Source organism: Apostichopus japonicus, chromosome 9 (genome assembly GCF_037975245.1).
Source record: "Apostichopus japonicus isolate 1M-3 chromosome 9, ASM3797524v1, whole genome shotgun sequence".
In the NCBI taxonomy this organism is placed as follows: domain Eukaryota; kingdom Metazoa; phylum Echinodermata; class Holothuroidea; order Aspidochirotida; family Stichopodidae; genus Apostichopus; species Apostichopus japonicus.
Window position 1 is genome coordinate 4,063,893 of NC_092569.1, and position 18,087 is coordinate 4,081,979.

Sequence of the window (18,087 nt, forward strand, 5' to 3'; positions counted from 1 at the left end):
TTAATTATATATTATTTTATTTGAAAAAAATAAGTAAGTCAAAAAGAGGGGTTGTGTGAGTTGCTTCAAACAACTTCTTAGTAAATAGATACCTATAGGAATGTTCAGGCAACTTCTGAGTGCGTTATTATTAATGATATTAAATTTAAAACTTAGAGCAACTTTAGGAGGCAGATACTGCCGTACATGATAACATGGCTTAAATTTAGTATTATAAATTTTCAAAAAATGTATGCATGGGGAAGGAGACAATTAAGATTATGTAGACTTTTAGGGTATTTAGGATCCCCCAGGCTCTCACGGTAGAAATATTAACCTGTTTTTGAAAGGGTAACTCCTAGGAAAACAGCTTCTATATTTGACTGACTATCCGCGTTAACGAGTCTTTAATACTTGCCCTTTATTCTCACCGATAGGATCTACTTCAAATACTGATGAACTCATTGGTCAGTGTTCTCTTAATCCACAAAGACGTTCGTATTCTGGGTCAGTCTTTTCTTTACAGTAAACAGAAGTAATTATATCATTTAATTTTCATTTTTGCAATTTACGTCATGACCAGAAGGATCGATCAGCTTGTAAAGGTCATTTTTCTAATCGAAGTTTTGATGTTCCGCTTTCGATATCTTCTTTCTCAAAGTTATCTATAATTTTTCTTTTCTTTTCGTGTCTTTTCTATAATTCATTGTAAATCGATGATTTTGGGAACAAAGCTCTATTTCTTATCAGGAATATTAATCGATGAAAGTAGCGAGATATCCGGCATCTTAATCAAACACCTGACTGCCAGTTGAGTCAATCTTTGAAGGTGTTAATTAAAAGCGGGTCGAAATAGTGCGAGCTAATAGTGAATGACAATGGAAAAAATACGAATAAACGTTAACGTAGAGTACTTGACTGTCACGTGGTACTTGCTATTGTTACGAACCTAATTCTTTCTCCAGCCATACAAATCTATTTTTTTTTGGGCGTGTATCATATTAATAATATATGAAGTTATTTGTCTTAAGGAATATGAATTTTTTTGGCTCTGCCCGTTCATTGATTTTTTTCTGTCTGACTTTAGTGTAGCTATGAAATGAAAGGAACAGATGATAATAAATAATATATATATATATATATATATATATATATATATATATATATATATATATATATATATATACATATACACATAATGCACCGGAAAATATTAAATTGAAACATCCCTCGAGGTGTAAACATCGAATTTGAGAAAAAAAATTGTTATTGATTTGGTTATTGACTCAAGGAAGAAAAAACAGCAATACGGATCAGTGACGGATGTATAGAAAAACAACTTTCGTTGATACGCTATATATCAGGTGTATCTCCTATCAGTAGCCTATAAAGCACTTAGCCGGGAGAAGACTTTACTCTCCGGATCTCAAAATGGTGACCGGATCGGTAAGTCAATGTGCACTTTCTTGTCATGCTAATTGTGCAAGTCTAAGGGTTGGCTTTAAGTCATGCCTGTATTAAACCTAGTTTAAAGTATCTCTTAAAGGTTATCAGTATTGCCCGAAAATATGCTAGAGGGGTCAGATAGTGGTCACCTATAATCAATTTTCAACAAGCGTTTTACTAATATTCTAAGCGTCGTTTTCCACATTAAGATGTTTATTTTGTCTACTTTTAAAATTCCTGAATTTCTGTGGATAAAAAAAAAAAAAAATTAACCTCCTAGAAGGTAGCTTTGAAAACTTCTAGCAATTTTTAGCTGGCTATAATTTGGGGCCAGTACTGGCGACCTTTATATGTTTCACGTAATATTTGCCATAGTCTGTATTGTAAAGACATTCATATACTTGCGTATGCTATAAAGACTGCTAGAAGTTTAATGTATTATATTGGTTTAATGTAGTTGAGAGAAGAATAAACGATAGTTTCAAAATACTCAACAAAAACAGATTTAAAAGACAAGAAATGTAACAAATTAACATTTCCATTGAAGGGAACTTTTAATATTTATTAGATGTGTCATTACAAAGTATATCGTTTCTTGTATATTGCACTATGACCTATACTGTGATAAGAATATCGTAAGAAAGGCTCAGATACACGCTAATACATGTTGTGATGTGAAGTTGTATAAAAGGGGTAAAAGCATATGACTCTTACATGGTACACGTGTTGTGATGGGTTATTGTATTGAAATGGACAAGACATGTGACTCTATCTCGGTACTACATACGGTTATGGGACGTATTAAATTAAGGGCAAAATACATGACTCTCAATATTACATATGTGATGTTACATTGTACTAAGGGGACAAAACAAATGACTCCCATTCGGTATTACATAATGCGATGTAACATTGTACTAAGGGACAAGACATACGACTCTCACTCGGTACCGTATTACATACTGTGATGGCACATTGTACTAAAGGGACAAAACATATAACTCTCGGTATACTATACACGTTGTGATGGGACATTGTAACAAACGACAAGACATAGAGCTACCTCGGTACTACATATGTGATGGGACATGTTCTAAATGGACAAAACACGTGACTCTCTGTAATTCTTGTTATAATGTGTGACATTGTACTAAGTGGACAAAACACATAACTCTCGGTACTCGGTACTACGTGTTGTGATGTGACATTGTACTAAAGGGACAAAATACGTGACGCTCGATTTGACATATATGTGATGTGACATTGTACTAAGGGGACAAGATATATGACTCTCACTCGATATTACATACTGTGATGGGACATTGTAACAAACGACAAGACATAGAGCTACCTCGGTAATACATATGTGACTGGACATGTACTAAATGGACACACCACGTGAACCTCGGTACTACATGCTGTGATGTTACATACATTGTACTAAAGGGACAAAATACATGACTCTCGATATAACATATGTGATGTTACATTTTATTAAACGGGACAAGACGTGCGACTCTCACTCGATATTACATAATGTGCTGTTACATTGTAATAAATGGACACGGCACAATATTTTGATTCGTACCAGATGTTGCGTCATATCCAGTCCTACATTCTTCAACAAATCATCAACTTGCCTCCCTTTTTATACGCAGAAAACATGTCATGTGCGCCGGAAACTTGCTACCTTAATTACTTCTTTTTCAAATATAAGATACTACTGCTACTGACTTCATATTTCGTATCATCTTCATTTCAGGTGATCATTCAGATATTATCACCGATGCTGGTGTCATTACTGTTAAGCGGTAAGTACTCGCCAAATATAGTCTAGCTGAATGATTGCATGTACATCATATGAAACCAAACAAAGTATTTCAAACGTGGTGCGATATACTGCTTTCAGTTGTAGAGGCGACCGTTGCATTCTCGGTGATACAGTCCACTTGATAACCTTTGGCTGCGTTCATTGTGTGCGCGCATTCACTACAATATTCAAAACGCGTCACCGTTACTTAAGAAATGAGGTAGCCTAGAATTTTATCCAGGACTCCTCATGAAAAAAAAAACCATGCGCAGATCTGACGAGAGGGGGATGTCAGGGGGATTCAGCTCCTTGGTCGGGGTGGGGTGGGGACGGAAAATGTGGAGGGGGTAATATGGAAATTAATAATGAACTCGTCCTTGTAATCTTTCAGTAAACAGTATGCCGCTGGTCATGATGGTGTTTTTGTTTTCTAAACTCGTTCAAATTAATTTAAGAGGACACACCAAACCCAGACATCAATATCATTATTGGTCTATGTCAGGGTTTCCCTAACTTTATCCCCCTCCCCCCCCCCCCACGAACCTTCTGTGGATGTCAGAGTTGTCCACGAACCCCCAATTTTTGGAGACACGATCTGAGTCATTATTATACTATAATACGCATAACAGTGCTTCGTAAAAGATCAAGTGTCTGCTTATGTTTCATAATTCAGTCATTTATCACATGCATTGTATGGTACTACTATGGCAACATATGCGTATGGAACGCGAAAAGAGTTTGTCGATTGGTACGACTTTTGTACATTACTAAATTGTATGATATATCAGATTTGCGTTCAACAAAAGTACTCTAGTTTTGATTTTCAGAAACGTCTCACGAACCCCCTGGGATGGACTCACGCACCCCCTGGGGTTTATGCACCCCAATTAGGGAACCCCTGGTCTATGTGAAAACAACTTCCCAAACCGCTACGGATAATACTATTCCATTTGTGAGAGATATCAGTGATTTAAGGTTATTTCACACACAAGGCTTTACGACTTGATCAAGTCTACAAATGATATCATCGAGCCACATATTGCTTCAAGTTTCTTATGTTTTTCTTTATTTATTGCAATTTTTAATATGTTCTGAAATTTTGAAAATTTGAAAATTTTGAATCTAAAACTTATTGAAGCTGTTGACATGCCTTACTAATTGCATTGGTTTCACCTTCAAAACTGTTTAAGCAATCTTACTTGAAAAGATGAAAAGAAGAAATAAAGAGAAAGTCAACTGTTTCAGATCCTTGTGGGACTGTCACATGACATATTTACAAAATGGCAGTCCCAATTAAATACGATTATTAAACAAGAATATCTCGCAAACTGAGGAGCACAAATTTTCTTAGCTGTTTCAATAAGTTGCTCTTCACAAAGATCTCTTTCGTATAAAGCTTGATGATAGCGCTTGGGTTTGCGTCCTCTTTCAACTATTCCTAACCCTATTGGTTTGCTCATTATCACGGTCCCTCTTGTACCAATATACCGCACTCTAGTTTCACTGACGATCACAATAGAATATTACTCGCATGTAGTTTTTTTTTAATGACATGGCGGGCATCGCATACTCAATTCTTGAAAATACACTATATCATTCGTCTATATTTTACTGATACATTGCTATAAGGAATTTAACTTCTATTACATTCCATTTAGTGTTAACGTCTGTTCACTGTATCGGATCGTGTGGCGAACATATATACTTCGATACTGATTATGGAACGGGCTTGTGCTATGACGTCATCGAGCAGCACGTTACTGTCAACGATATTGAAGCGAAATGTGGAACCAATGGAGGTACAGCCGTTGACGATAGGACTGACAGAGACCTCTTACAGTCCCTTGTTACGAACAGGTAAGGTGATATCGGGCTTTTATATTCCCCTAATGTTGTTCTTGCACATAACACGTATGTTTAAGAGTAAATAAAGGATACAAATTTCCATAATATGTTCGCTATGTAATGTGAATTTTGTCAACTGGTCAAATCAATAGAATGTAATCAGCCAATCCTCACGTGACAGTATTTCTCAAGAGAACCGTTTTGTACAGTTGAATATGTCGAGCCATGTCATGATGCACGATACAGCCCAATGAATGACGTATCTTGTGGACCGGGGAATCCCTATGGTTATAGGGTTAACCCCTAGGGTTAACTCTAACCCTAACCCGATAAATACTGCATCACATGTATAGTATCATACAAAACCGTACCTCTTGAGTCAATGCAACTTGCCATTTTATAACTTGTCTTGAGAGCTGAAAAAAACTTGAGGTCTTGGTGAATGTATTATCGTCTGCGTTGAATATTCAAACGAGGGTCAAGATTTCTGTTTTTTCCCCGCAGTACTGCAAAATTGTGGGTGAGCCAAGACAATCTACCGACATCAAGCTTATTTTCACCTCCATTTTGTCGCTTTTTTGACGCTACCAGCGGCTCCATTGTTCAGGAAGAGTCCCATAGTTGCCGAACACATCGTTACCAAATAATCTGTTCTTATTCACAAGGTAATTCAAGGAAATATCTGCCCAGCTCCCTCCTTACACCCTCCCTCGCCCCCCACCCCCTCTCTCTCTTGAAAGAACCGTGAACAAAAACAATGACTTAATACTTAGACGCGTGTAATATACATGCAGTCTTATATGTAACAGTTAACATTGAAGGATGCAATACTAGGTTATTGAATTTATAGAACTCCGTGTTATTACATGCAGTGTTAGATAACATTGAAGAATACAATACCCTATGGGAATTAATAGCACATGAAGGTTATTACATATAGTGTTACATGTAGCAGTTATTATTGAAGGATACAATACTCATTTATGGAATTAATAGAACTCAGTGTTAGATGCACATGTAGTGTTAGATGTAAGAGATCAAATTGGCTAATCCAATAGTAATGTATGGAATTAAATAACGCTACGTATAATTATTTTTTGTTTACGTTATTTAAATTGTAAGAATAATCAAAACAACAAACATTGTGTGGCTTTCGAGACTTGTTAAAGTTTAAGTAATATAACTGTTTTTGTATCCTCTGTTTACTATCCTGTATTTTGTATTACGAATTAAGCCTCTCGACTTGGCCTGTTCTATAGAGATTCCGTTGAAATCGCACAATGACCTTATCAACATTCTCTTGCAAATATGCAACAAAGGGCGATAAGTTCATGTCCTCACGTCTACTGTAATATATTCAGTGAGATATATTTGTTCTCTTCCTTCTGATACAGATCTGTACGTGACTTTACCACCAGGTTCAGGTAAGAACTAATTATCAAAACTAGTAAAACTGTATCTGCGGTGCCAATACTATGAAGAACTAAATCAAAATTCATAACTTATAGTCATTTGTTTCTAACATGTGATCATTCATTTTGAAAAACATAAAATTCTACACAGAATGGTATAAATTGGAAATAAATAGCACACGGTGACATAATATCCTATACTGTTAGCCTACCGAATGAATCGTATACAAATGTTTCAAAATCGTCCATGGGTCTCACGTTATGATATTTCAATGGATATTCAGATGGCGTGCAAATTTGACACACTATTCCACACTGTGAGTTGAAAATGAGATATCAATATCGTGTCCCTATAATTCAAATATATGGTTGATGAATGGAACTGCGTTTGACTGGATAACACTGTTATTTTCGTTGGAGTCGTTCACAGTAAGTGGCCTATGATGTCATAACGGTAAATTTGCTTCAAAAGCTTCTTATCATTTTATCACTGAAGCCTAATAAATTTGGAATGTTTGCTAGGGGTGTGAAGGTTTCTCTGAATTTGGAAATTATTCATAATAGTACAGCTGTTTTGTATTCGTTTTATTTCCCTCTGTAAGTAAGTGAGTTGAATAGTATAAAGAAAGAAAAGAAAACACATTTTCAGCTGAATTGCTGTGATGATATCATTCACTCTGTTGTTGCCAGGTACATTAATTAAACAAACTATACCACCAAATTTGAAATTGTTTTAATATATTTGTCATACAAAAAAATGCTATAAGAATGTGGTTTGGAGCTATGGTTATAGAACATTTTCTAGCATTTGTGTAAAGGACTCAACTTTAGCTACCAGGAATATCTCATTCTTTAAACATCGAGTCACTCCAAGATTAAGGTATTACGTCCAGATACAGAGTTGTTGACAATTGACAATTCATAATCATGGACGTTAAATATGAATCTAAGAGACTGACTTCGGTCAACTTGCGGCTTTGATAAGCCAATGAGGCTTCTACGCGAGTTCCTGTTTGCAGGAGGATCTAAAATACATACATACATACATACACACACACATACATACACCCATATACATACATCGATTGCTAATCCTAACACATGTTAATATCCGGGCGATATGTCCGACGAGAGTAGTTTGAATTAATAAGTTATTCCATCCTCGATCCTTTAAAGTAATATCTAATGTTTATCGTGTATTGCAGATAACTGTCCGTTTGGCTTTGTTGAGATACCGGAATATCAGTTGTGCTTCTCAGCACCAGCCGCCGCTACCACTTCTTCTCTTCAACTGTCTTGTTCTGGAATGGACGCTGACTCTCAACCCATCGTCTACGATGCCGAAGATCTAACTTATCTCAGCACTATCGTAATGGCTATCGGTTACCCGTGAGTACAAGGGGCGGCGGGAGGTGGGTTCAGTCTGACGGGGGCGGTGGGGGTGGATAGATTTTTCAGGGACGGGTTTGGTCAAGTGGTTAAGGCAGTGGACTGGTGATCTAAGGATTACAGGTTCGAGCCCTGGCCAGATCATTGCGTTGTGTCCTTGGGCAAGGCACTTAATCTCCATTGCCTCTCTCTACCCAGGTGTATAAATGGGGACTTGTGAGGTAACTTGTAAATATAGTTGCGTGTGTCGGTTTGTGGCTGCACCCTATGGGAAGTCTCCGGGGGGACACGTGGTTGCGGTGCATTGTGGTGCCCCAGGAGAGATTTATTGAATTGCGCACACTTTGGTGTGAAGGTGTTACCAGTGTTACCAATGACCATGGCTAAGTTGTACACGCTATGGTACATTTAACGCCTTTGAACAATTTCTGTTGATTTTGGCGCTATATAAATGTCTTCTGATTGATTGATTGATTGATTGATTTTAAGGGGTTTTGTTTCCTCAAAAGATAATATATAAATTGCATTAATGTAGAAAAAACTCATATCACGAAAATCAAATTCATCAGATTCTTTTTTGTTAATAAATGTCACGTGATTTACTCATTTGAATGCAATTTTGAATCCAAATAATTTCATGTTAAGTAAGTAAATAACAGTAATCATATTAATATCCTTTTCATACACAGTCATGCAGAGTATACGCTGAAAAAGGATGGAAACACTTGTCACGTGTTCAACAATGACGTCATTCAAATAACGGAGGAATCTTGCTCCCAAACCAGTAACAACAGAATACTGTGTCAGCGATATTACTACTGTACGTTGAATCAGTATACTTTACTACATATTTACAAGAGGTCATCACTGTTGCCCCCAAAATCTGCTAGAAAAGTCAAATAATGGTCATTAAATGTTCTCATTTCAACCATCAATTTTATTGCCACTCACACAACAGTTTGATTCACTAAGAAATTTTACTGTTTAATAGAACCCCGCTTGTATGTCTGAGAATAATTAGGAAATGAGTCAGACCTGAACCAGGAAAAAACTACTTTTAGTAATGATTAGCATTCTAACATTTCCCGTTTGAAATTGATGGCCTATACGTCGACCTACATGTTTGTTTATGGACCTGTGACAGTGATTAACTTCAGTTACTGTCCAAGCAATGAGTGGGTGTTATATCCGTCAATATCCATAAAAGAAAACATAAAATTATTCCGTACCATCACCAATAGACGGATTTTGTTGAGGAAAGTGGGAGGGGGTTAGATAGTATTTACTCTGACGATCAGGCCCCGAGACCTGCTCATTATCCATCAAGTCGCTATATACAGTAAATAATTACTTGTTACAAAACACAAAATATATACAGACACTAAGAATAACTATTAAAAACAGGGAAATGAATTTAGAAGTCTAGAAAGCAATGTCAGTTTTTATACTGTGAAATATTATCTATATATTTATTGTAATATAATAATGATATAAAATATATATTATAATATATATTTAAATAATTAAATAAATTAAATTATTGACCAAACTGCTTTCAAATACAACCGTGCCAGATAAAAATAAGCTTCGATCAATATTTCAAGTGTTTTATTTTTCTTTAAATATATATTTTTTTACCCTTTTCAGATGACGGTGAGTGAAAAACGCAAACAGTAGAATTTGGTCTGTATTGTTTTGTTTTTTATTCATTTTGATGAAAGTTTACGTGCACTTCACATAGTTTATATAGAAGGACCCCACATCACCTTGCGTCATTACCGAACATGTTCTTGACATTTTAAAAGCAGGACACCGAGTTGACACGAAGGTCGCAAATAACCATTATTATGTCATTATTAATCTGCTGAAAATAAACATTACAAAGCTAGACACTGGGGCAGACGACAACATGTTCATAATTTAAATTATCATAATAATATTGTCGACATCTCAATCTAGAAAAAACAAACCAACTTGACATTGGTTGAAGAGGATTTTTAGTTTGGTGTCTTTGAACACCAGTGGCTAGAACTTTAAGACCTAAGACCCGTAGAACGTTATATTAACACATAGAACATATGAACACATAGTATATTAACACATAGTATATTAACACATATTAACACATAGTACATTAACGCATATCATATTAACACATGGTGTACGAACACATGGTATATTAACGGATGGTATATTAACATATAGAACATATTAACACATAGAACACATTAACACATAGGACATATTAACACATAGATGTCTGCATCAGAATTCACGGCAAAGAGCTACACCTAGTATAGTGGCACATCTCAAAGTTGTTGTTTTTTCTCTCCTGGGAGGAAGAGGATGGCGGACCTGTCGGTGAATAGCCTGTGTTCTGAGTTTTGAGGGGCACCATTAGTTTAAGGGGAGGGAGAAAAATACTCGTGTCATGAAACGTGTAAAGTTTCTTTTATACATGATGAGGGCATAGATGGGGATCGCAGTCGTCTGTACAGGAAGGGGGATGGCCAGTGGCGGAGCGTCCATACAGTCAGAGGGGGCAGATGCCCCCCCCCCCCGACGGTCTCAAATGGACTGTTGGCGCCCTTTTCAGCTCTTTACCACTTTTTACTTATTCGCGATTAATGACATTTTTATTGCGCTCTCAAATACCTATTGACATTTGTCACAATTTGTTGGTGTAATTTCCTGACAAAATGGCGATGACAGCTACTTATTCTTCGTTTATCTGCAAATTAGCAAGGCCCGGAAAGGGTCATTTCCGGCGATCTAGGGAGTATCTTTACTCAAAAAATGTCTGTACGCTCCGCGCCAACCTGTGGTGGCGCTTCGCTTAGATAGTGTTGAAAGCGCCCCTACAGACCATTCTCGCCCCCCCCCCGACCAATACCCCTAGCTCCGCCATTGGCCGGATTGCCCGTGTACTTTAGTCTGACTTCGGGCATGGTGTTGGGATGCATATTGTACCACAAAAATCACCCATGGTGATATCTTGATTTGTGTCAGTGATGTTTCCAAGAAAGTCCGCATTCTGTATTATTATAGATCATACATTTATTCCATCATTTGAATAGACATGTTTTCACCTACTTTTTTTCAAAAACTTGTCTGCCTCTTCTGTTAGGACCTTGTCCACCTGATTTCATATTCGACGCCACGTCATCGATATGTCTACACGCGACAGATGTTCGAGTAACAACGACAGAGTATTTTTACGCATGCCCAACAAATTCTTTTCTTCTTAGTAGCCAAGATTTTCAAGATGTCGGGCTGTTAGCGTGGGTGGCAGACTCCTTTCATCTTACGTAAGCATCTATATCATTGTGTATGGGGTGCATATCCCCCCCCCCCCCAACACCTTTTTTTACAACCTTACGCAAAACAAATGATAGCATAGGTATAAGCAAAAGTTTGCGTGCAGACCTAATTATATAGCTACTTCATACGCCTAATATGTCTCAGAATGCACTATTTCACGTCTGAATTGTTAATTTGTTGGTCTGGGTGGGGGAGGGGAGAGAGGGGGGACACTCAGACCTCCTACATTAAGATGACCCCCTCTCCCCTTCTCATTTTTAAGATCCTGCATTCGACACTGCTACGTCGTTTACTCACATATATCAAAGGTGAAACAATCTTAGTATACATATTTCATTGTAGAAAAGATTATATGTGTTGTTAATAGATCTTCATTGTTTCACAAAAGTATACAACAGAAGGGAAAAAATGAAACCCGAGAACGGGCAGATAATTTTCTATACCACAGATTGTTTTAGGGTTCAAAGGTTGCAAAATCCATCTCAACAACAGAAAATAAACATTGGAATAAAAAAAAAGAAATATATATTAGGCACATGTGACTCAATGATGTCATATTTAAACTTGATCAAGTCGTCATCCCTGTGTGTGAAAGAACGTTATAATAAATGTGTTAAATATCTCCTAAATGGAAGGGTGTTTTCTTTAGCTGTTGGGGGAATGTTATTCGTGACTTTTACCACAATCGCGTAGACGAATTTGTGATGGCAATGTTAGTGTTTACTAAGGTTAGTCATTTCATGGACGCTTTCGATGAAAGCGGATTCCCCACTGCTGTCTTGTTTCACTCACTTCGTGAAGTACTGAGACAATTTGTATATTGTTTGGTTTACCTGCGGTACTTCAGTACAGAAGAAGTCTGTATTGTAAAAAAACAACCGCACCCGCGCAGTCTTGGGGAAAGAGAAAGAATAAGGGATTTGGGTGCATTCGCTGCATTTCATGTAACCAAGGAATGGCGGACTGCTGATACAGTTATATTCCTTCGCATTTCAGAAATGGAACTTTCTTTTTGTCTCCGGGATTATCAGGACCCAAAATCTACCGAGACTTGACCAAAGAAATTATTCAGTTTTCATATTTTAAACAGGCCGGAGAGCATTATTGCATCTGTAAACGCGACGCCGAGGGTACGTATCTTGGCCAGCATAATCAGTAAAACTAAGTACGCATGCGTATTTCAATCAATTAAGTTCCTCGACGTAGGAATTTTGTAAATTGTTAGTTGCTTATATTTCCATGTAATTCCACTATAACTTCAAGAAGATTACTTAAAAGGGCTCTGGGAATCGAATGCGAGCATTGAAATTCGAAAACTTGTATTTTACGAAAAATATTTTTGTAACGCTTATACTAGAACTTCGTCGAATTCCACTTTTGTAACTAGAGAAGCGTTTAATTGATTCCTTTCCAATTAATCATTAAATCATTAAATCATCATCAAATGATCATTAAAAAAGTCGTGATTTTGGCCAAAATCGAACAAAATCATAAGGGTATACAAAATTTCGGCCAAAAATGAAAGTTCTTAAATTTCTCTCAGGATACTTATACGGGTTCCCAGAACCCAAATAAACGCTGCTCTCGTGACAAAAGTGCAATTCGACGAAGGTTTAGTCATTTAACTTTGATATGAAATGACGTCAAGATATGGTTTTAAATGTCATTTTTCACCGAAATATGACTGTTTATTCTGCTCTGATCACATGGAAAGGAATCAAAAGGGCGCCACACATTCATATGAAATGACGTCAAGATATGGTTTTTAAATTTCATTTTTTACCGAAATATGACCTGTTTATTCTGTACAATTTTGGGAAGAATTAAAAAAAGTCGTGATTTTGGCCAAAATCGAACAAAATCATAAGCTCGAGAGCAGTGTCTACTGGGAGTCTCTTCTACGTATCCTGACACAAATTTGTAACATTCATTTTTCGCCCAAATTTGCCAATTTTGTAAGGTTATACCCTTATGATTTTTTATTTCTTCCCAAAATTGTATGAGTGTGTGTGTGAGTAAAAAAAAAACAGCTCTCTGGATTTGGCTGTTGCCTGAGATTCGGCGATACGTAGTGTCATACAGTTTGGTAATCGTTTACATTTAAATCCACAAAGAAAACACTGCCAGCATAACGATATGTGCGTATTACGTAAAGGCACCGAGCGTTACATGGTCAGCCTGTGAAATTCCTGTTCGAGCCGTGTGGCTCCTACGGGTAAATTAAAAATTTTAGGGAAAAAAGACAATAGCATTTTAAAGAAACGAATGAAGAGGAAAACAAGCAGCACACATACTTTGGAAGCTTTAAATGGGTAATGGAAACTACTTAGGAAAAAATAATGGGAGGTTCCCCCAAACCTGGCAAACCCTCACTGCCGGGAAGTACCCTTACACTAAGAAAATGAAAAAAGAAAACGTTTCCGGTGACTGGGCTGTTCCCCAGAGGAGGACAATTCCTCTGGGGTTTGACTCACAAGTCCTCTAGCCACCGGGTTCCTAAGCAATGGGCCCCATCTCGATCTCTGCCAGGGCTGAAGCCTCCTCCGAATTTAAAAACAAAACCGTAATGGATCTAGGGAACTTTTTAAACTGTTTTCTGCGTAGGTTATATGAACTAAGTATTTAAGCAAGAGGTCATAGAATTAGGGGGTTAAGAAGGAGGGTGTTTTTAAGGATATTTGGTTTGAAATAATTAGTTGGTAAGGAGTTCGCTGCAATGAGCTTACTGGTGGCGATGAAGCTAGGAGTTTTGAAAAGATTAGTGATACTTTAGTCCTCGGTCGAGTCATTAGAATCAGGGTACTTAAAGATTACAAGCTTAGATTTATTTGGACTAATTTTCACTCGCCATTTTACACCAGGAGCTTAGGGTTGTTCGCGGAGAATCTTTGAAGCGTACTGATGCATAGGGCGGAAATTCTTTTAATTGTATACCAAATGCCACCAGCGTTAGTTTGTAGTAATCTCTCTTTTCAATTCAGCAGCTGTCAAAATGGAACAGTATCAACCCACGAATTAAGATGAATGATTATATAAGTCTGTCATTCTGAAGTTGTTGCGTATTCGTTGTTATGGTGACTTAGGTATGCTATTGAAGATTGAATATTCATAGTGTGCTGCAGCCGAAATAACGTGATTTCATAGTGTTGTCAAACCTTCAGTAATTCAATCCGGCAAATAGCTAAGTGGATGAAAGGGTGAACTACAACCTGAATGTTCCGAGTTCGATTACCACACGATGGAGTTCTTTTTGCATTAATCATCTTTTACTCGGGTTAGCATCTTTAAGTATTATTTCTGACTCTGCTTTATCAGCGCTCAGGAGTTTGACGCAGTTGTCAAGGCATAAACCTGCGGATTTCTGTTAAAATGCGTTAGGGTTCGAGATCAGCTCGGGGCAGTGATGTTCCGACAGGGTGCAAAAAAGGTGTGGCTTAAGGACCCATGCCAGCGCCTTCCTTTACGTCTCGGACCCGGAGAATACCCATAGTGGGACCGGTCGACCTTGAACGGCCAGAAGCGAGCTAGGTGGCTTTCGGTGGCACATGCCTCTTGAGGCATGTGTGCAGCCCATAATGACCATTGAATGCGTGGCCCTGCGTCGGTAGTATTCTCTTATTTTTTTTTTTTTTTTTTTTTTTAAACTTTATTTTAACGGCTTCTGGCCGTTCTAAGGTCGACCGGTCCCACTATGGGTATTTATTTTAAGAGGATAGCTCGTTTAGCAATAGCTAATCTTCTACGATCTTTTCTCTAATAAGACATATAATAATATAAAATGTATGAACATTTAAGAAGTCATAAGTATAAAGTTGAAAAAAAATATGATGTAACCTAACTGGTTAATAAAATAGTTAAAACGTGTAACAGAGTAAAGAAAATTAAGAAATTTGGTAAAAATAAAAGTGAAGTAGACCTAAACTTTATCAGATACTCAGGCGTTTACAATGGTTAAGATTTCTTGCTGATTTTACTCTTTGATCTAGTTTGTCCCAATCTTTTGCGGCAATGCATGAAAAGCCTTATAGAATTAAAAAGAATTAAAGAAAAATTAAAAAAAGTCGTGATTTGGGCCAAAATCGAACAAAATCATAAGGGTATAGCCTTACAAAATTGCCAAATTTCGGCCAAAAATGAAAGTTCTTAAATTTCTCTCAGGATACTTATACGGGTTCCCAGAACCCAAATAAACGCTTCTCTCGTGACAAAAGTGGAATTCGACGAAGTTTTAGTCATATAAATTTCATATGAAATCACGTCAAGATATGGTTTTTAAATTTCATTTTTTACCGAAATATGACTGTTTATTCTGCTCTGATCACATGGAAAGAAATCAAAAGGGCGCCACACATCCCAGGTACAATTTTGGGAAGAATTAAAAAAAGTCGTGATTTGGGCCAAAATCGAACAAAATCATAAGGGTATAGCCTTACAAAATTGCCAAATTTCGGCCAAAAATGAAAGTTCTTAAATTTCTCTCAGGATACTTATACGGGTTCCCAGAACCCAAATAAACGCTTCTCTCGTGACAAAAGTGGAATTCGACGAAGTTTTAGTCATATAAATTTCATATGAAATCACGTCAAGATATGGTTTTTAAATTTCATTTTTTACCGAAATATGACTGTTTATTCTGCTCTGATCACATGGAAAGAAATCAAAAGGGCGCCACACATCCCAGGTACAATTTTGGGAAGAATTAAAAAAAGTCGTGATTTTGGCCAAAATCGAACAAAATCATAAGGGTATAGCCTTACAAAATTGCCAAATTTTGGCCAAAAATGAGAGTTCTTAAATTTCTCTCAGGATACTTATACGGGTTCCCAGAACCCAAATAAACGCTTCTCTCGTGACAAAAGTGGAATTCGACGAAGTTTTAGTCATATAAATTTCATATGAAATCACGTCAAGATATGGTTTTTAAATTTCATTTTTTACCGAAATATGACTGTTTATTCTGCTCTGATCACATGCAAAGGAATCAAAAGGGCGCCACATCCCAGGTACACTTTTGGGAAGAATTAAAAAAAGTCGTGATTTCGGCCAAAATCATAAGGGTATAGCCTTACAAAATTGCCAAATTTTGGCCAAAAATGAGAGTTCTTAAATTTCTCTCAGGATACTTATACGGGTTCCCAGAACCCAAATAAACGCTTCTCTCGTGACAAAAGTGGAATTCGACGAAGTTTTAGTCCTTTAAATTTCATATGAAATCACGTCAAGATATGGTTTTTAAATTTCATTTTTTACCGAAATATGACTGTTTATTCTGCTCTGATCACATGGAAAGAAATCAAAAGGGCGCCACACATCCCAGGTACAATTTTGGGAAGAATTAAAAAAAGTCGTGATTTTGGCCAAAATCGAACAAAATCATAAGGGTATAGCCTTACAAAATTGCCAAATTTCGGCCAAAAATGAAAGTTCTTAAATTTCTCTCAGGATACTTATACGGGTTCCCAGAACCCAAATAAACGCTTCTCTCTTGACAAAAGTGGAATTCGACGAAGTTTTAGTCATTTAAATTTCATATGAAATCACGTCAAGATATGGTTTTTAAATTTCATTTTTTACCGAAATATGACTGTTTATTCTGCTCTGATCACATGGAAAGAAATCAAAAGGGCGCCACACATCCCAGGTACAATTTTGGGAAGAATTAAAAAAAGTCGTGATTTGGGCCAAAATCGAACAAAATCATAAGCTCGAGAGCAGTGTGTACTGGGAGTCTCTTCTACGTATCCTGACACAAATTTGTAACATTCATTTTTCGCCCAAATTTTTCAATTTTGTAAGGTTATACCCTTATGATTTTGTCCGATTCTGGCCAAAATGGCGACTTTTTTATTTCTTCCCAAAATTGTATGAGTGTGTGTGTGAGTAAAAAAAAACAGCTCTCTGGATTTGGTTGTTGCCTGAGATTCGGCGATACGTAGTATCATACAGTTTGGTAATCGTTTACATTTAAATCCACAAAGAAAACACTGCCAGCATAACGATATGTGCGTATTACGTAAAGGCACCGAGCGTTACATGGTCAGCCTGTGAAATTCCTGTTCGAGCCGTGTGGCTCCTACGGGTAAATGAAAAATTTTAGGGAAAAAAGACAATAGCATTTTAAAGAAACGAATGAAGAGGAAAACAAGCAGCACACATACTTTGGAAGCTTTAAATGGGTAATGGAAACTACTTAGGAAAAAATAATGGGAGGTTCCCCCAAACCTGGCAAACCCTCACTGCCGGGAAGTACCCTTACGCTAAGAAAATGAAAAAAGAAAAAGTTTCCGGTGACTGGGCTGTTCCCCAGAGGAGGACAATTCCTCTGGGGTTTGACTCACAAGTCCTCTAGCCACCGGGTTCCTAAGCAATGGGCCCCATCTCGATCTCTGCCAGGGCTGAAGCCTCCTCCGAATTTAAAAACAAAACCGTAATGGATCTAGGGAACTTTTTAAATTGTTTTCTGCGTAGGTTATATGAACTAAGTATTTAAGCAAGAGGTCATAGAATTAGGGGGTTAAGAAGGAGGGTGTTTTTAAGGATATTTGGTTTGAAATAATTAGTTGGTAAGGAGTTCGCTGCAATGAGCTTACTGGTGGCGATGAAGCTAGGAGTTTTGAAAAGATTAGTGATACTTTAGTCCTCGGTCGAGTCATTAGAATCAGGGTACTTAAAGATTACAAGCTTAGATTTATTTGGACTAATTTTCACTCGCCATTTTACACCAGGAGCTTAGGATTGTTCGCGGAGGATCTTTGAAGCGTACTGATGCATAGGGCGGAAATTCTTTTAATTGTATGCCAAATGCCACCAGCGTTAGTTTGTAGTAATCTCTCTTTTCAATTCAGCAGCTGTCAAAATGGAACAATATCAACCCACGAATTAAGA

General features: G+C 37.2%; 1 protein-coding gene across 1 annotated transcript; it reads left to right on the forward strand.

The window, feature by feature from the left end:
* The first annotated feature begins 1,293 nt into the window (after nucleotides 1-1,293).
* Nucleotides 1,294-9,325, forward strand: LOC139973388 (uncharacterized). The gene is made up of 7 exons (XM_071980039.1): nucleotides 1,294-1,425; nucleotides 3,188-3,236; nucleotides 4,894-5,092; nucleotides 5,585-5,745; nucleotides 6,475-6,504; nucleotides 7,698-7,881; nucleotides 8,571-9,325. The coding sequence occupies exons 1-7, from the start codon at nucleotides 1,411-1,413 to the stop codon at nucleotides 8,782-8,784; spliced, it is 852 nt and encodes a 283-aa protein (XP_071836140.1). The 5' UTR covers nucleotides 1,294-1,410; the 3' UTR covers nucleotides 8,785-9,325.
* Nucleotides 9,326-18,087: the final 8,762 nt, after the last annotated feature.

Coding starts and splice junctions, on each gene's coding strand:
- LOC139973388 (XM_071980039.1), top strand. Junction 5,746..6,474: donor AATCTGTTCTTATTCACAAG/GTAATTCAAGGA, acceptor CTTCTGATACAG/ATCTGTACGTGACTTTACCA. Junction 7,882..8,570: donor GTAATGGCTATCGGTTACCC/GTGAGTACAAGG, acceptor TTTCATACACAG/TCATGCAGAGTATACGCTGA.